Raw genomic sequence first — 23,817 nt, forward strand, 5'->3', positions numbered from 1 at the left:
TCAAGATCGCCAAAACTCATTTATTGCACACAAATTCAGCATTTGGAATAAATAGATACTGCACATTTTTCTATAAATACTCATGACATACAACAATGATTATAACATCTATGACATATAGGCAAGACATACATCCTCTTTAAAAATCCCAAAAATCCTTTTGAACATACACAAATGACATTTTTAACAGACCTACCACAGCTTCTTATCTGGAGCAGTCTAATCAAACATGTCCACCTCGTCCATACATGTATTTTTTTTTATCAAATATGTAATGATCACAAAGAACAGAGGAACAGAACTACTGTATAAACGCTGCACAGCAGGTTTGATTAAATTTTACCACTGTAATGTCTCACTAACATTTAGTGACACTGTGCAGGCTTTCTGAGCGAGGAGTGATCCTCTTTAGATCATTTGCAAAGCAATTAGGCATGCCTTCACTACTATTAAATATAAAGATAACAGCCTATGAGATAAGATGCTATTTGTACTACGTATCAAATGTGGATAGCTGCCTAAGAGCCCTGATATCAGGGATATATCTCCCTGATATTAAATCCTTGTACATGAAATTAAAAAATACGATAGTAAAAAATTAGAGAGACATATCTACCATGCTATCTATCATGAAATTGAATTTATGAATTTAATGTCCTCGGACCTAAATCCTCAATTAATGGACCTATAATTATGCATCACATCATAAATACTACACATTTTATACAGTGCAATCACTTTAAATGCATTGCTTGATGGATAATATCAACGCTGACATTTCAATGAACAAGGCAAATATATAAATACTTTTAGCTGCCAAGAAAACATGAGATAATGTAAAAGTTAATCATTGCTACTACAGCATCGCCACTCTGACAGTCACAGGAAACCCTGAGACCACACAAGGTTGGATTTCATTGTGAGTAGGGTGCCCACATCAAACCAGATCACTTTTGAAATCCAAAGTGAGTTGAACTACTGTGACTCGCAACATGCATTTGTCAGCAGGAACCAGAGAGCTTCTTTTGCATGTGTTTCTATCATCACTATGCACTACATAGCAGAACAAACGCCGCTGACAAGAAAGGAGCCAAAAAAAAGGCAAATTCCCCGCTGACCTGTGACCCAGGGGACAAAGAGGCTGCCCTGCATGCATACAGAGGAGGTTCAAACAGAGTTTATGACTGCATTATCTCGCCTCTTTCTCATCACCCCTCCACCCATCAGTGGACACTAGGAGCCACCACGGTGGAGCAGACAGACCAGGCATCACTCATTCACTCGCCTCCTAGGTGCCTTTGTCAGGTGATTGCTGGCGGAAAAAGGAAAACAGATCAATACATCTCCCATGGGCCTGACAGGTAATCTTTACCTGGGATGAAATATGAGTGGTACCAGCCTGCTGAATTCCTTAACTGTAACAGGGCAATTGACTGGCTGCACGGAAGCCATTCCCCCACTTCCTGGCCATTGGAAATTTATTTTGGGGCATACGGTTTGGCTAAGATGTCATTATGGTGACTGCTAATTACCATGGAGGGATGTGAGGTATTCCCTTCCTGCTACTAATGAAACTGTATGTGAATTGATGCGTCTTCCTCTGTTGTCAATGCCTTGGCACCAAAACACAGACTGACGGATAAGGCAACAGCCAGAAGCTCTCCTTAAAACACTACACAGTCGATACTTGTCAACGTGTTCAGAGGCATGTCTTGAAGCAGCCATCAAGGTATTTATCAAAAGCCTCTTTTTTTCTAATTACGAACCTCAACCTGTGCTATTCTCAATTCTCAATCAGGTGTGTATTCCTGGCGTGGTGTAACTCTGAAAGACTGGTTGCTGGCTGGCCACTGGACTCCCTGGTAAAGCTGCAGCAGCAGAATAGTCAAAGGGGTGGGAGGGGGTGTCTCAGCCTCAACACTTTGACTGATTCCTGTGGCAGGATGTCTTGTGTGAGGCATCCATTTAGACGAGTGTGCACACACAGCATTTATAAATGTCATCCCTGGCCAACATGATCACATAAAGCCTTCTCAGACAGATTATTGCAGACGTATAACTCACGTTAATTGGCAAATCTCATTCTACTAAATGCGACTATTCTCTTAAATAAGGCTTTAAAGTGTCTGAAAAGACATGTGATATGTGACTGATAATCTGGTTCATTTCACTAAAAAGGTATCTTGTAGTCATTACAGAAAGTGCATACCTGTTTCCTTTTGCTGTTTGGGAGGATTTCAGATTTTTTTTTTAATAACTTTCGCACACAACCAAATTCACTCTGCTGTCTAAATTCAAGTCAACATTTCACTGTCAAATACCCTTTCAAGATTTGAAAAGGTGCAGTGAGTGTTTGTTCATGTTTTGAAAGACTACAACAGTTATCATCCACATGGTTCAGGTCAAGCACAATGTACATCACTTGACTCCTATATAAAAATACATTTTTCTGAAAATAGTTCTTGTTTACCAGCTTGGCGAGAACTGCTGTGTTTCATCTCACTGTACACTGCCATTGATCTTATAATGCATCTGATGCCGAGGGAGCTGGGGAAATGTATACCCCAAGGGTAGGTGAAAATACCGTGTACGACTCTCCTCTCCTGTCTCCGAGAGCTCCTCCAACTCCTCTCTGCTGGCTCTCGTTCGCTCTCTGCACAGTTCCTGGTGCAACTTACCCACCACTGCTGCAAAAACAGTTTGTTCAAAGAGATTTGCAGCTGGCCTTGAACATAAATACGTTTGGGGAAATTTGAATATGGAAGGTAAGCTGAAGAGAACAGAGGCAGCCCTCCCTCTGTGTTGTGCTAATGAGCACCCTTGTAAAAACTGTAGCTTTTCAAATCCATGCTAATAGGAGGCCTGTACTTTGTGTGGCTCTCTAGCGGTGGTCGCCTCTCTGAACCCTGTAGCAGCATGTGGTAGCTAAACATTCTGATGCTCTCCTGTCTCTGAGCTAGCGACTGTACATGCTGCTGCACAGCCATTGTTGACTAGCATAAAGTAGAGCAGACTCCCCCCTCGGCCACCCAGCCTCGACTGACCATCCTCTCCCAGTGTCCCTGCTGACAAACGCTGCGCTGCTACAGTGGACATAATTGTTGGATTGAGTGGTAGCAGGTGGCCTGGAGACTGTGCGTAGAAACAGGAGGAGCCGCAGAGTCTTGAGTCACACGAGGAGCCTCTTGAAGCTGCCTTCTTACTTGAGGAGATGGCGGAGGGTTTAACAAGGCTTGATTGCATTAACATTTGTCATGCTTAATATACTACCTAGAAAGACTGGATCTAGCAGTAACATGCTGATTTGAGGAGTAATGATGTGCTTTGTATTTTTTCCCATCATAAAGTTTGTGCAGCAAGACTTTTAGCGTTTTTATTTTCTGGCTTTCCCTTTGTTATGTTCTTCCAGGCTTGGGCGTGCTTATCCTGCGTTCAAGTGTCCTCATGGTCCCCCTGGGAGAAAGATAAACTCTCAGGCTTCGCAGAAGTAGAAGACCGTGAACCCGCTGCACTCGGTGCTCCCGAAGCCGCCACAGCCTCTAGGGTTGAGGTGCTGCTGGCTCCCTGTGCCTCTTCTTTCTGGTGATCCTTATGAAATGGGTTGCTAGCTGCAGACAAAAAAAAAAGAAAGCACATATCATATTCTGAACATGTAACACAACAAAGAGAACAAACAGTAAAAGATACACACACAAATCACATTTTCCTAGACTGTTTCAATGGGCAGCCTCTCGAATAAAAATTAAATTTAGTCCACGACTCTTGGATCGCTTTATGTTTTAGGTATATTGAAATAAAACTTTGAAGCAATCCTCTCCTAATAGGTTAAGTATTAATGAGGTTTTGGTCAAGTGAGCCAAATCCAATTTGGCCCCATATGACTTGTGGACATGGTTATTAAAAGGCCAATCTGTGCTGCTCCTATGGCTTAACTTCCCCCCTCCAGTTATGCTGTGTAAGAAGCTGTATGTTTTTAACTCCATTCATCACACCTTCACATCTCACTGACTACCTTCCTTTTTAAAGATCCTCTTTCTCTTGATCTCGCTCACCTTTAAAGCTTTTTGTCTCTGCGAGTGAAGGGAAATATCTGAAAGAGAACCGGGGCCAATTTTCTCAGAAGACAGAGGAACTCTAAAACAATTGTGCTCCCTAACATGCTTTCCTGCTTTCCTACTCCACGTTGATAAATAAATCTTTCCTGATCTCCCCCCAAAAAAGTTAGCGGCGGTCACACAAGACATTTGCGAAGCAGTCCCAGAGCAGAGGACAAGGGAACTAGAAGTGACATTGTGGCTCTGGGCTGTCTCAAAGGATTAGGCATTACAGCATTCGCTGGCATGTGCTTTTGCTCGTTCCCATTATATCTGCTTGTGCCTCTTTCCAGATGACTTCTTCCCCAAACTGATCCGGCGGGCAAGATAATTGATTAATATTTCTTGAGGGAATGATGACTAACCGTTGCTGAGGTTCAACCAAAACACTTGAGTTAAACATAGTCAAAGCCCTGGATCAAAATTCAGGGGATTTCATATTTGACAGATACACAGAAGTGGCTGGGAACATTAGTTAGTGGGTGTGTTAACATGCACGTGACATACCAGATACTAGCTCGAATCCTGGGTCAAGGTCACATTCAGGATAAGCTTTTTTTTGTTGTAAGAAAACAGACATTTACGTACATATTTTTAATATTACAATACAAATTAAAGCTACACTAGTTTAAGTAAAGTCACATTATTCCTGCTAATGACTGGCTCATGTTTAGCCTATTATATGCAGTGGTGGAAGATGTACTCTAATCTCTTACTTATATTAAAGTTCCAATACAACAATGTAAAAATACTCCATTAAATTCAAAATCCTACTTCAGTATAAGTAGGATTAGTATATAGTACTCATTCTTCAGATTATATATAATTATGTATTACATTATGGCATTGTTATGACTGATGCATCCTTGCAGTGGTTTTTAACTACTTTATATATAGTTCGGTAGTTTAGTCCAGTAGTTCCCAACCAAGCGGAACAGTCACAAAATAAATCCGAGGGGTCGTTAGATGATTAATCTAGGAAGGCAAGAAGAAAAAAACAAAGTTCGGCTCCACACATTTACATTCACTTTTTAGGTTTTTTTTCTAATCTTTGCTTTTTTTGTGTGAAATATTGGATAATTTAATTTCTTTGGGCCTCTGACGATTTTTTAAATGAAACCATCTGAGACGTTTAGATGGGAAATGTCTCTTTGGTGGAACTGCTAACAACTCACAGACATCTGAAATGTGACAAGGGGCCTCAACTAGTAAGGGATCACAAGCCAAACAGGTCTGGAACCACTGGTTTAATCTTTAATAATGTCCTGTATTTTATAAGATTATCATATGTTTTTAATTTAAAATCTTAACCTGAAAGGTAACTAGTAACTGTAGCTGTCAATTAAATATAGTGCAGTAAAAGGTGCTATATTTCCTTCTGAAATGTAGTGCAGTAGAAGTATAAAGTGGCAGGAAATTGAGTGCTTAAGTAAATGTACACCACTCAGTATGTAGGTTGTCGATAAATAACATAGCATTCACATACAACAACCCATTAAAATGTATATTTGCATATTTATGGGCTTTCAAGAGAATTAAAAAACGATGAAAGCAAATAATCAGCTGCTTAAATAAAAGACTGTTTCGTTTTTCCTGAATACCTGCACCTACCCTCAACAAGTTTTACATCAAGGTCAATGAAGACATTAAACGCAAAGGTTTTCTGTCAAAGTGGGAATTACAGTACATGCATTTATTGTGGGTGATAATGGGAGGTTGAATGGAACCATCTTACCATCTTAATAAGCTCTCATGTGATGCTCTCTAAAAACAATCATTACAGGCCTTCCTGGAGCACTCCCCTTCCCCCTGTTTATTAATCAGCTAATTACACATTGACAGTAATGGGCCTGCTGATTCCCACACTTAAATGAACAGGGCTGAATAGCTCTTTAATAATTAGCCTTTGTGTTTCTCTCTCTCCTTCTCTCTCTCTCTCTCTCTCATACGCACACACACACACACACACATACACAACGCTCCCTTCACAAGTTGAAAAAACAGGACATTCAAATCAGACCTCCTGGTGAGAAGGTTTGCACATAAGCGAGTCAAGAGCGCCACACCCGACAGACTGCGCTACTAAAAACAAAATCTGTCTCCACAAAAAAAAATAAGCCAAACAGAAAACAATTCGAATGGTTACAAAGGCAGCGGGTTAAGTAAGTCAACTTGTGTGGGTTTCAGTGTTGAGCTCAGCCTCCAGCAACAGCTAAAACCACCATGGAAGTTTGGTGGAGCAGCGCAGGCAGGTGCAGGTGGAGATGGAGGAAATGGGTTTTTTTTTTTTTTTTTTTTTTTTTTGAAGGACGCGAGCAGGGTGCGGAGTGGAGCCGGAGAGGGCGAAATAGTGCGGTGGGCTGCATTTCTGTCAGCAGAAGTGATGGCTGAGTGGTAGCGTTATTTGTCTTGTGCTGCCATACGGCCCTCGCACCAGCCTGGGCATTAATGAGAGGGGGCCGGACCGCCGGGCAGGAACACGGCGGGCCTCCGACGCAGGTGATCTGTCACGCAGCCGTCTTGCTCAGGCAAGGAGACACATGAAGACAGAGAGGAAAGGGAGAGGCGGCAGGGCTGACCGAGGGGCTGGCCTCAACATGGGCACCCACATGTGGTACTTTCCAACGCGTAGAGATAACATTCAATAACAATCAAACTGACTTCAATCCAAGCTATTTACTCCATAACTCTCCCCCAAAATTTAGCACACTGAATAAGTTCACGTTTGGGTTTATTACCGTCATCCTTTTACACAGATAAAGATGAAGGGCATTACAGGAGACAGCAGGGGAGGAGTAACATTGCAATAATTAATTAGTCTGTGTGTGAGGCCAGCCAAGGCTATTAAAATCCATCAGGATCTTTACACTTACTGATTCATCTCTGCTGCACAAATAATTCTCCAAAAAATGTGCAGTGTGTAGATTCATTGTCATTCTTGGCCACTGGGCAGTATGGTGATATTTTCCAGAGTACAAATATTGATATTCTTGGAAATTGTACAAACCATAGACAACACTCAAATTAATTAATCTGATACCTGAATTTTAATGATATCAGGTGAGATATAGCAGAAAGCTGGCATGCTTTGTTCTATATCTGAAAGGGAGTTGTTGGATTGCTGGATTGCTGGTGGTGAGAAAGTAGAAAATGGACAATTTAAGGCTGAGAAATGGAGTGGTCATCTAATCCAAACAGATACCTGGCTTGATAAGTTGTTGTTGTTTTTTTTCCCACAACCAGCTTCAGCACTGCTGTAGAAGTGCTAAAAGGGTAAAGAAAGAAGACAAAGCAACAGCTGGGTACCGCCTCAGTAATTCCCCATGGAGCCCTGGAAGGCGCCTCCAGCCGCAGACCATTTTCACTCCTGATTACAGAGTTTCAAATCAACCACTAACACATACAACAATCCACTTCCTCTGGCCAACTCAAACAAAGACTTGGCTGTCGTGTTCAGTGAGAGCAACACCGGGAGCCGCGTGTTCTTTCTACTAAATGCAGTCAACAATCTTTCCATGCAAACAAGATGTTTACCAGGAAACAACTCCACTCAACAAATCACTGACTGTGATTTTTGTCTCTGTACACATTTGTATCAGAATGGCAACAAACCAAAATTTGTACACACACCGAGTGTGAGAGCTTGTCAGAGTGAATGTGCATCTCCTGGCGCTGGCGAGATTACTGAGAAGAGACATGGTGCAGCAGGCTGCCAAAGTAAAGATTTATACAGAGCAGTTGCAGCTGCAGAAACTGACATTGGATGACATGGGATGCATGATAAATCATGGTGGACAGGGGGCACTAGACTCAAGAACCAGGAAAACACTCTGAACAGGGCTGAAGGGGGATGAACCAATCAGGAACACTCTTGCACTTCTATGCAATTTAGGAAACAGATCATCTTTTGGTCACTCACTCCACAACACACACAATAAAAGATTTAATTTGTAGTATCTACATTAAATTAAACATTAAAATATTCTGTATTTATTTTAAATATTTTATTTGCACAGATTACACTGATGAGTTATTTCATTTGAGGAAAATGAATGAATCAGTTTTCATGTTTTAAGATTTTAACAAACTTCTTCCTCTTATGTCTTTTACAGCAGACCGTGGGTCTGTAAACTGTTGAGAAACTGAGGGATGCCCCTTGTTCCGCATGTTGAATATGAGGGGTCCTTAAGGGGCAGGGGTGAATCCTTTTTTACTTTTATGGGAAGTGGTTCAGCGCTGGGGAGGTGAAGGACGGAGTTGCCGGCCGTTCCATCACTCAGTGCAATAAATGGATGCAATCTGTATCCAAGTAAAGCATTGGCTGTTTTTAAATTCCACCTCTTTTATCCAAATGAATGATGGACCCTGGTACAGTGCACTGTGCGGCAATATTAATATACATCGGAGGCCTGCACCCCTCACTAAATCAGCGAACCACCAGCATTTGTTATTTAAATGACAAACAGCAGCTGCAGTAGTGGAGCACGGAGAGGGGACGCAGAAGAAAAGGTGGACAAACCAATTCAGATTTCAATCCAGCAAAGACACAAGGCCCCGAGCCATCAGTCTAATGAAAAAAGGCAGCTCCACTGGTTCAAACACACACAGCGGCTGCTGCTCAGTGCCTCCTCCAATAGGGTGAACTCCACATCACACTTCTCTTCTGCTGCTTTACACAGAAAGCTCCAAATGTAAGATAGATACCAAGTCTGACTGTGCACTTCACTCTGATGTTAACTAGTAAGAATTCTGTAAGTTTTTCTGTAATTACAAAAATGAAAGACAAGTTTTAACACCTCCTTAATGATACATTCAGCTCTTCCTTTGAGAAATGTAAACTTTGTAACAACATAACACCTCCAATAATAATGTAAGTGAGGCAAGAGATTCATAGGTATGTGTGGAGGATATTACCTGATGTTGTGATGGACACAGCTTCTGTTTTCCTCCTCCTCCTGATGTCTCCTGTGCGTAACAGTCCCGGAGTGACGTTAGTCTGCCTGGGAGACACATATACAGACCCGAGCAAACGTTACTCACAAATACGATGATGCAGCTCCCACCCACAATCCACATGTACTCTTGTAAAAAAAAAAAATATAAAAGAAATCGATAAACGCGAGCGCCGCACAGCTGCAAATACTGCAGTTTACATTGAGCCTCGGTAAGGTGCATGTTTTACCACATATTAATTTTTCTTCATTAATCTGCGTTTTCACCAGAGAGAATATTCAATGAGGAGAGGTGCTGGGGTGCATGTGGCTGAGTCATTGCAGAGTTCACATAAACAAATTACACCTGCTCTATGCCTCCTGTGTCATATGTCAGGAGCACTGAAATAGGAAAAGCCCCCCCGCCAGCTTAATAGCCATGACTTCTGAGATGTAAAGTTAAGGTCAAGGTCCGTTCCATCATTGGGGGGGGGGGGGGCAGCTGATGTGATAGGTGCAGTGTGTATGTTTGTGTACAGGAGGTGTGAGGGAGCTCCAGTAGGACGAAATGACAGGCAAAAATGCATTATGCTTTATCTTATACACAACTACGCTGTATCCTAGAGAGAATTTAAAGAAGAATATGGCGTGCTGTTTGAAAATGCCAATAAACATGACCTGTAAAAATGGAATTAATGACAGATTGCAAAACAACAGAGCAGCATCCAAAAGTAGAGCTCCTTGTTAACCAGCTCGGCTCATCGAGGGCTGAAGCCTACATAAAGCTCACAACCCTAACAGACACGTGCTACAATAAGGCCCCGTCAGGGCAGCCTTTTAACAGGCAGCGTGTTCCATGACCTCCACACCCATAAATCACATGACGGGTGTGCAGGCACGGGGTGTCGAGAGCTGTGCGGGGCACGCTTTGAGCGAAGTCTCTATGTTGTATAATCAATAGATATAAAAATAAATGGCCTGACCGTTATTCTCTCCCTGCTACCCCTCTCTAATAAAATCCCAGTAATGCATATTTCATTTACTTTTATACTTATTGATTACCTGTACTCCAGTTAGTAAATCACGCGCCTATCGATCCCTCAATCGTACCTCTGTCGGACAGCACATAACCAGCCATTTGCGCCACTGATAAAGAGCTCAGGCATTGAACTCCCTACAGTAAATCTTTGCAAACTAACTTTTTAATTCCAAAATCGATCCCCGTTTAAACGTTGTCGCATTATTTCACGAGGCACGCCTGCGGTATTAAAAGTAATACCCTGATGCATTTGGTCTTAATGTGTGGAGGTCCATCCCTCCATCTCTTCCCTCATTACACCGAGGCCGAGGCACTCCAGGGCCCCTGCAGCCTGGAGGGAGGTGAGGGCCCTCCCCTGCTGCTGAGAGCTGAGAGGCAGAGCCGCTCCAGGGCCGCCGGGAGCCCACCGAGACACTCAGCACAATGCTAATCAAACATGAGAATACCATCAGCTGGCTCATTAACCAAGGCAAAACACCGCCATTCATCTCAGAGCAGAACCCAAAGGCGTTTTATAAGCATGTTACATGGCTCGGTGTAAAACTGAAAGAACTGGTAAAAAAACGCACAACACTGTTTTTATTATTTAACATCTGTTACTTCATCATTTTTATCAGCATGACAGATGTTGGCCAGTTGTTTTGTCCCTAAATATACTGAAACCGTGATGAGAAAACAAAGATTGACTTAGAGGCAATGAGGGGAGAAAAAACAAGTAATATGTAATGAAGATGGCCAACAACAGCTAAATCCTATCAAAGACACAAGGACACTGAAGAAAAAGTCTCCAAGATAGATTTTTTCAGGTCATATGAGACACTTTTAAACGCAGTGTGGTCCCTTAGGGTACAGAGTAAAACAGCACTGACACAGGGTCAATTGTAATTTTGGCGCCCACATCCAAAAGCAAATATATCAATTAAAAATAATAAATCAAAAGAGGAGTGAGGTACAGCAGTTACAAAATGGCTATCTATTTTCATTAGGGTACATGGCGCTTCAGGTGTGAGCAGGATCTCAAGATTAATAGAGGTATTCAAATGAATCAGAAAGGATTAGGGTCTCCAGGGAACATAATCAATAGCTCCAAATCAATAATCAATAGGCCACTCACACCAATATACTAACTGCTGACACCAAGATCTCACAATTAAAATGAAAACTGGGAAGGGAGTGGCGTAAGACTATGATTTATCTCACAGCGCAAGTGTCATTTAGAAATAAATAAGTCAATAGATAAAAGCTGCTGCTGCCTCGCTCAGGTGGGAGGCGGTTATGCATTTTAACGTGGCCACCGGCCCCGAGCATTACAGCCAAATCCCACAAAGCATCGCGCCTGTTCACGCTCCGAGACCAGGATAAACAGCATGCAACCTCATACAGCCTTTATCACTTAACATCAAATATCTGATTGTCGGCGTCAACTCGCAGCAAACGGGAGATGACAGCTTTTATTAATACAGTATCATTTCAACCTGGCCGCGGTACAAGATTAATGCTTACACTCTGCCCACAGAGAAAACACTTTTCTCTCAAGGGTGTTTGAATACAAAGAAAAGTCAGATGTATGGGAGCTCGGGGCTAGAAATCGATCATATGATGTTCAAAAAACATGAAAATAGAGTGAAGTGAAATCAAGAGTAGACCGTTTAAAGTTTGTTAAGAGCAGGTATCAGCAATTATAGTATCGCTCATCACTGTCATGCAGTGCGAGAATTGTTGTTGTGTTTGTGTGTGAGTTTCGGATGAAGTGAAAGGAAGTAAACGGGCGCCATGTTTGCGGAGCTGGGTCACAAGGACAGAGGAGCCATCTCACTAGAGAGTGGATTTGAGCAGCTTGGGGAGATAGATTCAGCTCGTGCCCGTCCAACGGGACACATCAGAAGCCCCACTCGTCAATCCCCCCTCTCTCCCTCGTTCATTTGGGAGTATGATTTATACTTTTTGAAGTGAAGGGTCTTGAATCCCACTATAAAGGAATTAAGAGGTCTCCCCTGAGTCCGCCATTCAAATGAGAGCATGGCATGGATATGAGGGCTTTTTAATAGAGAGAAATTAGTATTCACAATGCCTCAAACTGGAATCTGAAGGAACCTTTCAGGTGGAGAAGAAAGGGCCAGTTTAGAAAAGAAAGCCCTAAGAAGTCGGGGGCTTTTCATAGCAGTCGTGTTTTTGCCCCTCATCAAGGAGCGCCGGAGCGCTCTGTGAAATAACCCAAGAGAGAGGGTGGAAAAAGTGAGTGTGTGTGAAACAAAAATTAAGAATGCATCATAAATAGGCAGAGTGGGAACAATGCAGCGAGGAGTCCCACAGTCTTGAGGCCAAAGGGGGCTGCTCGGCTTCTCAACAGTCCCCCACGCAGATCCAACAGTTCCGGGGATGACTCGGAGCCATGCGATGCTTTGACAAACATCTTTTGGATTTTAAAATGTTTTTGTGCAGTCCCAGAAATGCCGGAATTTAAATCTGCATTAGAACTATGTCCACACATCGTATTTCTCTGTTTGGGAACACTGACCTTGAAAACTATTGAATTGAAGTGTTGCTGCATCCAAGTGTTACTTCTGCAGCTGTCTATTGTCAGTTCAGTTTAGACTTTAGGCCAGGATTGCCATTCGGATGAATGTGGGGACATGTATTTATGCATATGTGTGTGTACTAAATCATTGAAAAGAATACATCAAGTATAACATAAAGATTTAAATGACTTTGAATATTTTAGTTTTTTAAACATGGCTTGAACTCAAGTGTGTGTTTCCTTCCTCCACAGCTTAAACTCATTTTGATAGAGAACAACAACAACAATCAACCCACTGAATGTATCTGCCCACACACAGACACACACAGTCTCTGAGGCATCACCTTAACATGGATTACTCTAGTTAACAGCGACCTATGCTCTCTAACTGATTCATTTAAATGAGCTGACCATAGACTTGTCCATCAATATATTGAGCTTTAATGGCAAAGACTGAATTGTGTCTCCGATAGGCCCTTGAGAGGTTGCGTTATTTAATGTGGCATCAACTACCTGTTTCTGCAGACAGAGGAGGAACATCTGAGACGGGAGCTCTCTGACACCATGTCAATGGGACACACGGGTAATTGGCACAAAGGGTTCCACTGAAAATTGAAAGTATCAATAACATTTAGATTTTGAGACTCACAAGTACAGTCTGAACAAAGTGGGGCCAAAAAGATAATAAAGCTTGGAAAGAAATGTTTAATGTGACATACCTGGCTTCGATCTCGTTTTCCAACAGAAGGAAGCCAAAAGCTAAAAGGAGATTATAAAAGTATAATCACTGGATTCAAAAAGATGATGGGAGCAGATGCACCTAATACAAGATAATTGAGTTTTGTAAGAAAAGAGTTTGAAACATCTTACTCTCTCTGGTAAGGATCTTGAGAAAAGTGTCTCAGTCTCTCTACAAACACTGGCATGCGGTTACCCTGTAAAACACAAATCAAAGATGCACAGTAAGAAACGAACATAAAAACTGGTTTTCAGTAATTGTAAGTCTACTGAACAGGAAGGTGCCAGTTTGCTTTAACCTTGCTGGGAGGCCTCCTCCTATCCTTCCTGATGCAGCAGGCAGCGGTGCCAGGCAGGCGTTTAAGATGTGAATGATACCCTGCAACAGTACAAAACATGACATTTATCTTCCTGTGTTGAAAAATGGTCAAAATGATTATTATTGCTTAAGAAAGATGCAGGAAAAAGACAAGTAAAACTTTATTTAAAGTATATACTGTAGCAGGTTTTATGCAGAAAATCAAACATCTGGCGGCAGCAATTTGAACAGTGTTCTAAGAAAGACCTGAGAGGATCATTACAATAGTCTGTTCTACAGGATAAAAAAAAAGCAGGCACTAGACTCTCCAAGCCCGCTGTTGATAAGACAGAAGTCAGAAACACTAAATCATCAGCCACAACCTCTCTGAGAGGGTCGTGCGGGTTGCAGGAAGGTAGGCGATGGGCGGTTATCCTCGAGGGAGAGCTGATTGTCTGAGTCCCAGCTGGGCAGCAGGCTGGCCACGCCTGACCCGACTCCACAGTCCCCCTCAAAGAACCAGTCACTCTGCTCGTCATCACCTACGTAAAAGGAAAGGGAAGATATTGCATTGGTGAGCATGTCATTGCTGCAGCCAGCAAATTTCCAGCAGTTTCTGCCAAAACATTCTTTTCTAAAAATGTTACATTTAAAATTGTGCTACTGTGCTGCACTTAACCAATTATAAACTTGCCTCCAGTCTGTGGGCCGACCAAAAACACGGAAAGTTAACCAGAATAATGTTGGAGATGAGAGGTAAATAATTAAATGGCTACAAAACACCTGCATAATGCTACATGAGCAATTTGGATACGTTTGATTAACGTTATATTTATGCATTTTAGATGGTCAAAGGCTGAGATGAAACTGCAGGAGCTAAGTGTGTTTGGTGGTCCTACAAACTTCTTGCTGATGTGTGTGTGTGTCAAAAATGACTGAATTTTCATTTTAGGCTAAATCTTTCCTTTAAAGACACCCTAATAGACAACTAGACAACACCAGTCTAATCCCCAGACACCGAACTCCCTTCTCAGACCTGTCAGTCAGCGAAGCGCACGCAGGAACCATGCCTCTCACAGTCAAGGTGTAGTGACAACTGTTAAATCAGAGGCCGTCTGGCCCCACCACGGCTAATGAGATTAGCAAAGGCTTCAGCGCTCATTAACACGACATGACAACGTCTTATTAGAGTCGCCTGGGTGCCCAGCAACCAGCCCATTGTATCGAAACCTCCCTCTCTAGCCCCAGCATTCCCTCAGAGTTGAGCAGGGTATTGTCCAATGGTGACAACTTGCCTCATTTTTCTTTACACGATTGAGAATGGTTCTTCTGTTAGCTGCAGACACTCAAAATCAAATCAACTGTTTACTATTTTTAATTACAGTAAGTGACGAAGCTGCTGCTCTGTATGTTAAAATATTTGTTTTTTAATACCTTGCCTCCCCTCGTCATTGGTGAAAAGGCCGGGGTCACTGCTGCATGTACTGCTGGTTTCACTGCAAAGAAAAGAGGAAAAATATCACGTGAATTATTGCCACTGACCTGTTTCTTTAATATCAATGACATTTTAGGGATGAGGAACGATGTTCTGATTTGTAATCTCAAACCTTATGGGTTCTTAGGTCAGACAATGTTATAGGATCTGAAAAGTGAACAATGTGAATCAAAAATGTACATGCCACTGTAATGTCAATATTTAACATGTAACATTCACCGATAAAAATAATGAAGAAGTCCGGAGCTAGAGGTCGACATAAATGGAAATGACACAAAAAGACAGAGCGTGCTGTGTTCTCCCTTGTTGCGATAGCAAACACAAAGGCATGAGGAGAGACTCTGATCGAAGCCACTGAGTGACATGCACAATCTAATTGAATATCCTCCGCTGTCAGCTCCAATCTAATCTGGCCTGCGTTGTGGAGGATGACAGGAGAGCGAAACACATTCCCCCTGCCCACCCCTCCCTCTGGGTGTGCCCCACACACAGAGCGACCCACAGACGTGCTGCTTCCACACACAACAACTGGCCAACATCTGTTGTGTGGGTCTGTGACTGCACACTGCCTAGACTGCTCCGTTGCTGCTCCTCTCCACACCCCCAGGCAACCCCCGTTAGGTTCCCACCACACCCTCTGTGCCCCCTCTGCTATCCCAGACCACATCAGGTTTCTCTGTGCATTTCACACCTCAGCCAACTTGGACTCGACCTCCAGACACTCCAAGGTCATGGAAGGGGGGGGTGGAGGATAGGAAGGAACAAGAGTTCAAAAAATGATTTTTCTTTCTAAAAGTAAACCAAGTTGTCACACAGCTGTCATTGCTTACTTTAAAGAAACCTAACATGCAGATATATTCAACTAGCTACATAAATACTTGCAGTATATTTCATAAAAGCCAGTTAACTTAAAGGACATTGTTGCACATGTGGGTGAGATGTTCCTTTATTATGAACACGAGCACTGCAGTTTATTTGAGTCAGTCCTACATACTGCCATAAATACTCACTGATGTGTATTAATCTGCATGAGAAAATAGTTCCCAACAAATGCACTATTTACTCTTGTTTGAGTAACAATTCCTAATAACTGCAGTATTCAGCTATTTAAGGAAATTACTTAGCCTTTTTTTCATTAAAATATATATTTGTGACCCATTTTTAAAGATTGTCTTCAGTAGGAACAAATGGGCTGCCACAAGGAGGTTAGGGATGTCTTAAAGTATTGGTCTTTTCATGACATTTGTTGACTATAACGCAATATATATTAACACCAGGCTCATCCTTTGCCTGCCATTCAAACTCCTTTATGAAAGAGTTCTTCATTGCTTGCATTTTGCTTCCTGTTTGTCATTGCTGACCTTGCTCACACCAGAGGCTGGAGGGTCAGATATGCGCTGATACGGTGCTTTGCCATATTGCAGACGCCTGCCAGTGACGGCAGGATCAGAAAAACGTCCGTCCAGCCTGCACATCTTCCTGGCCAGATGGTCCTGCATCATCTCCCCTCGCATCCACAAGAAGCAGATGTGAGAGGGAGCAGGCCTCTCCGGGGAATCTGGAAGATGTCTGGCCTAGCCAAGCATTCCTGGACCGTCCCCTCCACCCCCGTCCTACACCCCTTCAGCCCTTCCCAACCTCTCCAGACTGATTCCCCAGGCCTCTGCTCAGCTGCACCCCACTTCTGGACACATCGGTTGGCATCTGGAGCACACAACGCTCCATCATCAGTAGAGGACACAAGCTCTACAATAAGCAATTACTACCATTTTGGTTTTATGCTTCATTCAACAACCTTTCTCCCTTTGAAAGATGGAAGTGTTTGTGTTGCACCAGAAAGGCCGGGGATGCACGCAGCACTTTGTGGTTTCTTTTTTTGATGAGGTGCTGACTTTTAACTGTTTCCAGCAGCGCGATGTCTTCCTCCATTTACTTGTTGAAAAATGTGTTTGCCTCTTATTGGAGGGATTTTGTGCAAAGTTTGAAAAAGAATCACAGGTATAAACAATTAATTAGAGACACCCATTAAGTATTTATCCGTATTAAAGGTGTAATGTGATGTTGCTTGGAGCAGCACAGGGCCAATGTGAGACCGTTTCCATTAAGTACTGCCTAATTAATGCCATGAATAATTGAGACGCCCATTTTTCTTGGGACCAACAGAAACACCTCTTCTTTCTTCAGCAGTGACCTTTGGCAAGAAAAGCTGACAAACTTGGTCGATGTCTCACACAGAAGTCAAAGGACATCATTCCAGTGTTTGCTTAGACTGCAGCGAGCAGAGCCTCGCGCAAAACAGCACGTCCCCCCAGTTCAAAAATAAGATATTCTATTGCGGATTAGGTTCCATAAAAACAAATACGTCTTAATTAGATAAAACACCATATGTCCATGGTGAGTCAAAGGCAAGGGCAAAAACAAAAACTGCATTTCAGTGTTCTGGTGCTGAACTTAACTCCCCCAATGGTCCTATTGTCTCTACACAAGCCAAAGAGGTGAAGCAAAACACAGTATCCAGATGAGCACTAATCATTAGGATATAATCCTCAGCTCCTGGGAGAGGCAGACCAGTTTGCACAGAGATTACAGGCTAGCCGCCATTTATTGAGCCCAGGCTCATTCTGCAGAGGAATAAAGAAGAGGCAGAGACAGAGGGGGGCAAAGCGCTGATAACAATGGATCTGTGGGCTCTTCAAACAAGCCGCCCCAACCCAAATCCATGCCCTCTTCCATGGGTGTCTGATTATAAGGTTATCCCACCCTCCCTGAGCTGCAGTAATTGGATTAGTCTCAGAGATTTATGAAAATTAACTTCGGCAAATGGCGCACAGCTTTCACAAAAACTCCTCATTGAGTTTTCAAAATATAAATTACAGCATGATAAAGCTGAGAAAAGCAAGCACAATGGAGTTGTTTTCCCATGGCGGCGGGGGTTGGAAGTCAACGTCACCAGTAGCAGCACACAGCAGGAGACAGAGGCTGAGCCCGGGATGCCGTCTACCCACAGGTGAGGCCTGCTTGCTGGGCCAGCCTGGGTGCCAGGTGGCCTCACTGCCAGCAGGCTGGGCCGGGCCTAATCAAGGATGTGGAGTCCAACTGGAGCTGCCAACATCTGCTCTGCTTGCACTTGGGTGGCTGAAGGCAAAGCTCTGCTCAGTATGCACATAAGAGGAGTGACCTTGAGGAGAGGCACGTTTTAAGAGACCAGACACTCCATATGAAAAAGGTTAATGGAATGAACGGAGACCAAAGAAATCTGAGTGCTTCAAAAGACATTTTCACAATGGCATCTGTGTCTGACATCAAGTGGACCGTACACACTCGGATTATAAATATTGCTGTTGTACCACTGTCAACCACTCATCACTGCTGCCATTTTTTCATATCCTTTGCCTCCGCCAGGGCTTAACCATTAGATTGTTCAGCCTTCAGTACAGTGTGGCAGTCTACTGAGCAGCAATCAAGAGCGTTGGCGTTGTGTAAGTGAGAAATGATTGACAGCGTGCTATGGTGTTCCCATTTATTTCTTCTCCGGAGCTGTTTTCTGTCAGGACGGCTATTGATTTTTCCATAAAGTAAGAAAACAAGTACCGTTTAGGGGCTAGGGAGGTCAGCACAAATTAAACCAGAAGATGTAAAGCCTTCTGTCTGTCCCATTACCGGTTACCACAAATGTCTGTCTCATGTGGGTTTTTTTTTTAATATATATGATCAACAGATAATGAGATCTTCAAGGCAAATGCACTGTGCAGGAGCATGGGGAACTGCAAGGCTTAAAAATTATGTTACCAATGTAGCAATAAGCAATTTTATAATGAAACACATCTAACCAGCATAATATCCAACTATTTATCAGATCATTATACACAGGGATCATGTGAGGTATTTACGGCCAAAACACAATTTATACATTCTGAAAAATAAACACTCAACACTTCACCCTTAAAAGTTTTGATACACCTTAATAATATTATCTGATAATGATACATACTAGTAGAACTGAAACAATTAGTAAATAAATTGTCAGAAAATTAATCAGCAACTATTTTAATGATATTTTAATTTTTTTTTGCTGATTTCTGAAAACATTTGCTGATTTCAGATTCTCAAATGTGTGGATTTGAAGCTTTTAACTGTTTTATATCATTGTATTACTTTGTATGTCTTATGTAAAGCACTTATGAACTGAATTGCCTTATTGTAAAGAGTTACTATACAAATAAACTTGCCATGTGTTGGGTCTTGGACTGTTAGTTGGACAAATCAAGACATGTGAAGACATTAACTTTAACTCAGGGAAACGCTGACATTTATAAGACCAAATGATTCATTTAATAATCTACAAACACTATAAATAATCATTAGTTGCAGCCCTTGATACAAAACCTGTCACCATTTAGTCTTTGCTTCACTGTAATAACATAACGTCCCTCTCTGCTGCTGCCAGTTACCACCACATTTAGTTTTGCTAAATAAAATGCACACAAGAGGGTGCACTCTGGGATACTGGGACAGGCACAGCTTTAATTACCCAGCCCAAGACAGGAATTCATTTCAAAACAAATCAATACCTCACCAAGTCACGTGTTTATTTGTGACAATATTTCTCGAAAAGAAATAATGAGCTGGCAGATGCCCGGAGGCATAACTATCAAAGATCCCTCCCTGGTGATCATACCAGCTATAGGAGATGAGGATGAAGAGACTCTATCATTCATTTTTAATGTCAACTCAATACTTTAAAGTGGAGTGGCATGATTGTGATACTTTTTTTTTGGTTTAGTTGAGGACACACTGAATATTGACAACTGGCTAGATGAAGACAGGCAGTATAGATCATCTTAAATGTCGCCTTGTTTAATTGCTTCTGTCTGATACTGTAGTAGTTATGCCCATGACTTTTATGTTATAGGTTTAACTGCCTTAGTAACTTTCTATTTAAAGGGTAAAATTGGCTTTTAGAGTTTTGAGCACATCTTTCAGAATGATTTTAATCTTGACTCTTTAAACAATGACAGGGTTAACATTTGGCTTGTTGCAAAGCTGTAAATTTTGAAATCTGGAATTGCTTAATTTTCACAAACAGTGAACCAAAAACCTTTTCATAGAACACTAAATAAATGTCAGATGTGGACTGGATCTTTGCCTAAAGGCCTAACTGTGAAACAGTAATATAATGAATGAAAGGTTAGGTTTGACTCAAACAAAAAGAAGAAAATGCTATTTTCGGTGTGCAAATATCTTTCCGTGAATATAACATTACCCCTCAGACATGTTCTCATCTCCACCATCTCTGTGTTCCTTGGCCTCCAGTGTGATCTTACTCTTCCAGCACTCCTTTCCCATCAGCCTGGCTCCTTCAGTCTGCCTGTCTGCTCCCACCCAACCACCAGACCTATTCTTCGATCCAGAAAGATGCTGCATCCTGGACGGCCTGTGCCTCCGTTTTCCATCCACACCAGAAACCTTTAACTTCTGCTGCAACCTGACCGTGACGTCTGAGGTCATACGTTTGACCTTCCTCCGCCTCCTGAGTGGCCGCCCCGGATTATTCTCAGTGAAGGAGTCAGACTCTGGCCAGGAGGGCTGCCTAGTCCTGGTCGGGCCTCCTCTCATGAGGGAGTGCCACTGGTTGGTTGCAGTCATATCGTCAGAGTCGCTGCAGTAGGCCACGGAGGCTCTGAAGGCTGAACGAGCATTCCCCCTGTAGTTTTTAGAAGCCTCGTCCAAGCTGGACTCTGAGGCCTCAATCCAGCAGCGTCTGTGCTCCAGCGGGTAGAGGGAGGACTCGCGATGGCGCTTACGGCCTCTGCGTCGACGGATCTGCCGGCGTTGATGCAGTGGATTCAGGACCATTTCCTCCCACAGCTCCCCCAGCTTACTCTGCTCTGAGGTCTGCTCCAGTGCAGACACCAGGTCCCGCACCAGCTCATCCATCATGATGCTGGAAACCAAAGACACAACAGAGGAAACCTGAGTGATGTGAGGACAAACAGTTAAACACTATGGATGATGGTACATCAAAATAAAATGCAATCCATATAAGCAGAGTAGATTAGTCTTTAGATCTGTACAGTGACAAAACAATGACAATAACAGAAATGTCTAAAGATGCAGCTCCACTGATGATCACCAGATTCTGGCTCTAATATAACTCCCACTTACATTTATTTAATAAATCATCATTTTTATACAAATACTTACTTTACTTGGTATACTGTTTGCTTGTGTGACAGTTTTGCTTGGGGACATCTTTATCTTTACCTGATAAACAGCTGTTTTATAGGGTTGGGCATTCTGACAATGTATACCAATAAGATGCTAAATGTTTGGCAACCAGCAGAGGTATTGAGATACTATTTTCACAATGATATCTATTTATGGCTGTACTATATTATTGCAAGAATTACTAACAACAGAATAATAGATTTGCAAGATTTTTGGCATCGATGTGATAAATCAACTTGTTTATCCTTTGGGTTTTTAATATATTAGCAAAAAGTGTAATTGTAGTTAAATGTTGTTGTTTAATCTACATATGGTTTCTCATTTGAAATTCCAGAAAATGTACTACATAACCATTGATATCATTATATAGCATTACATTTTATCTATATCACCCACCTCTATTGTCTCGGGCTTCATCAAGGACCCCTAAACTCACACAAATTAGACTACAGACCCCCATTTAATAAGATTTTGTCCCAGGGTCTGATAAGATTTTTGCTTTTGGATGTTTTATTACAGAAAATGTATGAAACCTATGATCAGAGTAGTCATACATTCTGTTATTGTGTTATTTATGGATGGAATTATAGTGAAAACAAATTATTCCCCTTTCCACTGGGGACCCCCTGAAACCCTCTCAAGGTCCTCAGGCCCTATTTTGAGAACCACTGCTCTATACACCTGTCATGTACCCCACCACACAAAATTCACCAAGAAATACCAAATTTACACCAGCTTTCTCTCTTTTTGGTTTAGTGATTTTTATTTGAAGTCTAGCAGCGTTAAATTGTGGAGGATCGTCCACACTGTGACACTGTGTAGCTTCCCTTGTTTGATTGCAACATTACTGAAAACGACTGCTTGTTTGAGCGTCTACACATCAGCAGCAGCTACAAAACGCTCACAGCGTCTTCATAGCAGCTAAGAAAGCGACTTCTGCAGCTGTAGGACATCAGTGGATGAACACAGTGGCAGAGCAGAGGCAGGCTGAGCTGAGCTGAGCTGAGCTGAGCTGTCTGCTCTGTAGTCTGTTACATAACAACATCTCACACGTGAGCTCAGCACAAGGACAGTCACACATCTCTCTACTGTTAACTGTCAGCGAAATACACCTTGATACAGCAATTCATGCGAAAACCGTGTTATATACGAGCCGAAACAGCTACTGTAATGCTATGAGCGATAATAATAGGCAGAGAGTCTATTGTGTTTTGTGCACTCACCAGTCGCAGCCTGTCTTGTTTTGTTTTCAGCACAGCTGGGACACCAGACGCACTTCCGCCCTCGCTGCCCAGCCAATGAGATCCCTCCGCCTCTCTGTGCCACATCACCGTCATGTTTATGCAGATAAGGACAACACACGAGTCTATTATCACGCAGCTAACACATTTAACTTTCACTATCATAACATTCCTATGACGAGCTGATAAATTGCTGGTGTTTATTATTATTTCAATTAGCTGTATGACTGTAAATGTTCTATAACGTTTCTGTGCTGCTCATACAGTTCATGGTGATCCTGTTGTAGTGTATTATTGTTTTATTTCAGTTAGGAAACAGTTAGGAAAAACTTATATCTACATTTTCTTGCGGTATAGAGCCAATATTCATGTTAGTTTTATACTATTTAAACTGCCAGTTCTGTAGCCAGGATTTTAGAAATATTAGTCAGACAAAGGCCCCTGACCGTTTCCTTAAAAAAATAGTCTCTAAATGATTTTTTCCAAGTTTTATTCCAATGGAGAAGTTCTTTCACAGGAAATTCCTCCAAAAACCGCTTGTAAACTGCTTGTAACTAAAAATAAACCTAAACCTCTAACTAAAATAACAGCCTCAAAACCTTTATTCTTCAATAATTATGATAATGTCTAACCTTTCATTTACATTTTGACCTAGTGTCACAAAACTGTTACAAGAGTCTTTTGTCTTGAGAACATACTAAAAACATTTTGTCAGGTATTTGTTCTTTTTCAATTCTCTTGGTTTGGCACTTGTGTTGTGAGGTTCCTTCGTGTCAGACAGTGAACTCTTGTCCCAATCTTGCTGAATGGTTGATGGTTTATGAAAAAAACCTAAACCTAAATTAGTACCAGATGACATCGTTCTTCCCAGGAAACTGCCTAGGATGTTTTTAATGAAATTCCACTTGTGTAAAATAAAAAGAAATAATATAAGTTTTATTTTCCAACATGAAGGTCTAAATGGTGTTTCAAAGCCCTCTGGGTCTAAAATTACTGGAATCAGCTTTAAAAATATGTGGGTTTTTACCCGTAGAGTTATGTAAATTCCCCCAGGTTGCTAAAACCTCCAATTTCCAAGAAGAAATACAGAGAACATGACCTCAGTGTGTTTAATGGCAGCTACGGTCTTGGTTACTGATGCACTTCTCGTAAATGTATTATGTTATGGTTGCCCTCATGTAGTCTGGACACAGTATGAACACCTGTAAAACCTTATGTAATACAATAATTATGCA

At 42.0% G+C, this 23,817-nt stretch overlaps 1 protein-coding gene and 1 long non-coding RNA gene across 3 annotated transcripts in view; one reads left to right on the forward strand and one right to left on the reverse strand.

Moving 5' to 3' along the window:
- Positions 1-3,475, forward strand: part of LOC122998796 — a 37,457-nt gene extending 33,982 nt beyond the window's left edge. Inside the window, exon 4 of the long non-coding RNA XR_006407511.1 lies at positions 3,410-3,475. This is a non-coding gene — a long non-coding RNA (uncharacterized LOC122998796). The remainder of the gene's footprint in view (positions 1-3,409) is intronic.
- Positions 1-23,481, reverse strand: LOC122998793 (G patch domain-containing protein 2-like). Of its 2 annotated transcripts, none has more exons than XM_044375794.1 (10): positions 22,565-23,481; positions 20,377-21,057; positions 15,053-15,114; positions 14,002-14,160; positions 13,620-13,699; positions 13,453-13,517; positions 13,302-13,341; positions 13,096-13,187; positions 9,009-9,094; positions 1-3,608 (listed from the first exon to the last, which is right to left on the reverse strand). In XM_044375794.1, exons 2-10 carry the CDS (start codon positions 21,051-21,053, stop codon positions 3,433-3,435), a joined length of 1,437 nt encoding a protein of 478 aa, XP_044231729.1. In that variant the 5' UTR covers positions 21,054-21,057; positions 22,565-23,481; the 3' UTR covers positions 1-3,432. The 2 variants fall into 2 exon arrangements, with proteins under 2 accessions (XP_044231729.1, XP_044231728.1); XM_044375793.1 differs by having other exon boundaries at positions 20,377-21,086; positions 22,565-23,480.
- Positions 23,482-23,817: the final 336 nt, after the last annotated feature.

The sequence above is a fragment of the Thunnus albacares genome, chromosome 15 (genome assembly GCF_914725855.1).
Source record: "Thunnus albacares chromosome 15, fThuAlb1.1, whole genome shotgun sequence".
NCBI classification, from domain to species: domain Eukaryota; kingdom Metazoa; phylum Chordata; class Actinopteri; order Scombriformes; family Scombridae; genus Thunnus; species Thunnus albacares.

Excerpts from the sequence above, each read along its gene's own strand:
- LOC122998793 (XM_044375793.1), bottom strand. The coding sequence starts at position 22,747 with ATGATAGTGAAAGTTAAATGTGTTAGCTGCGTGATAATAGACTCGTGT. Across the intron at positions 13,342-13,452 it reads CAAGATCCTTACCAGAGAGA|CTTTTGGCTTCCTTCTGTTG; the intron begins GTAAGATGTTTC and ends ATCTCCTTTTAG. Across the intron at positions 13,188-13,301 it reads GAAAACGAGATCGAAGCCAG|TGGAACCCTTTGTGCCAATT; the intron begins GTATGTCACATT and ends TTCAATTTTCAG.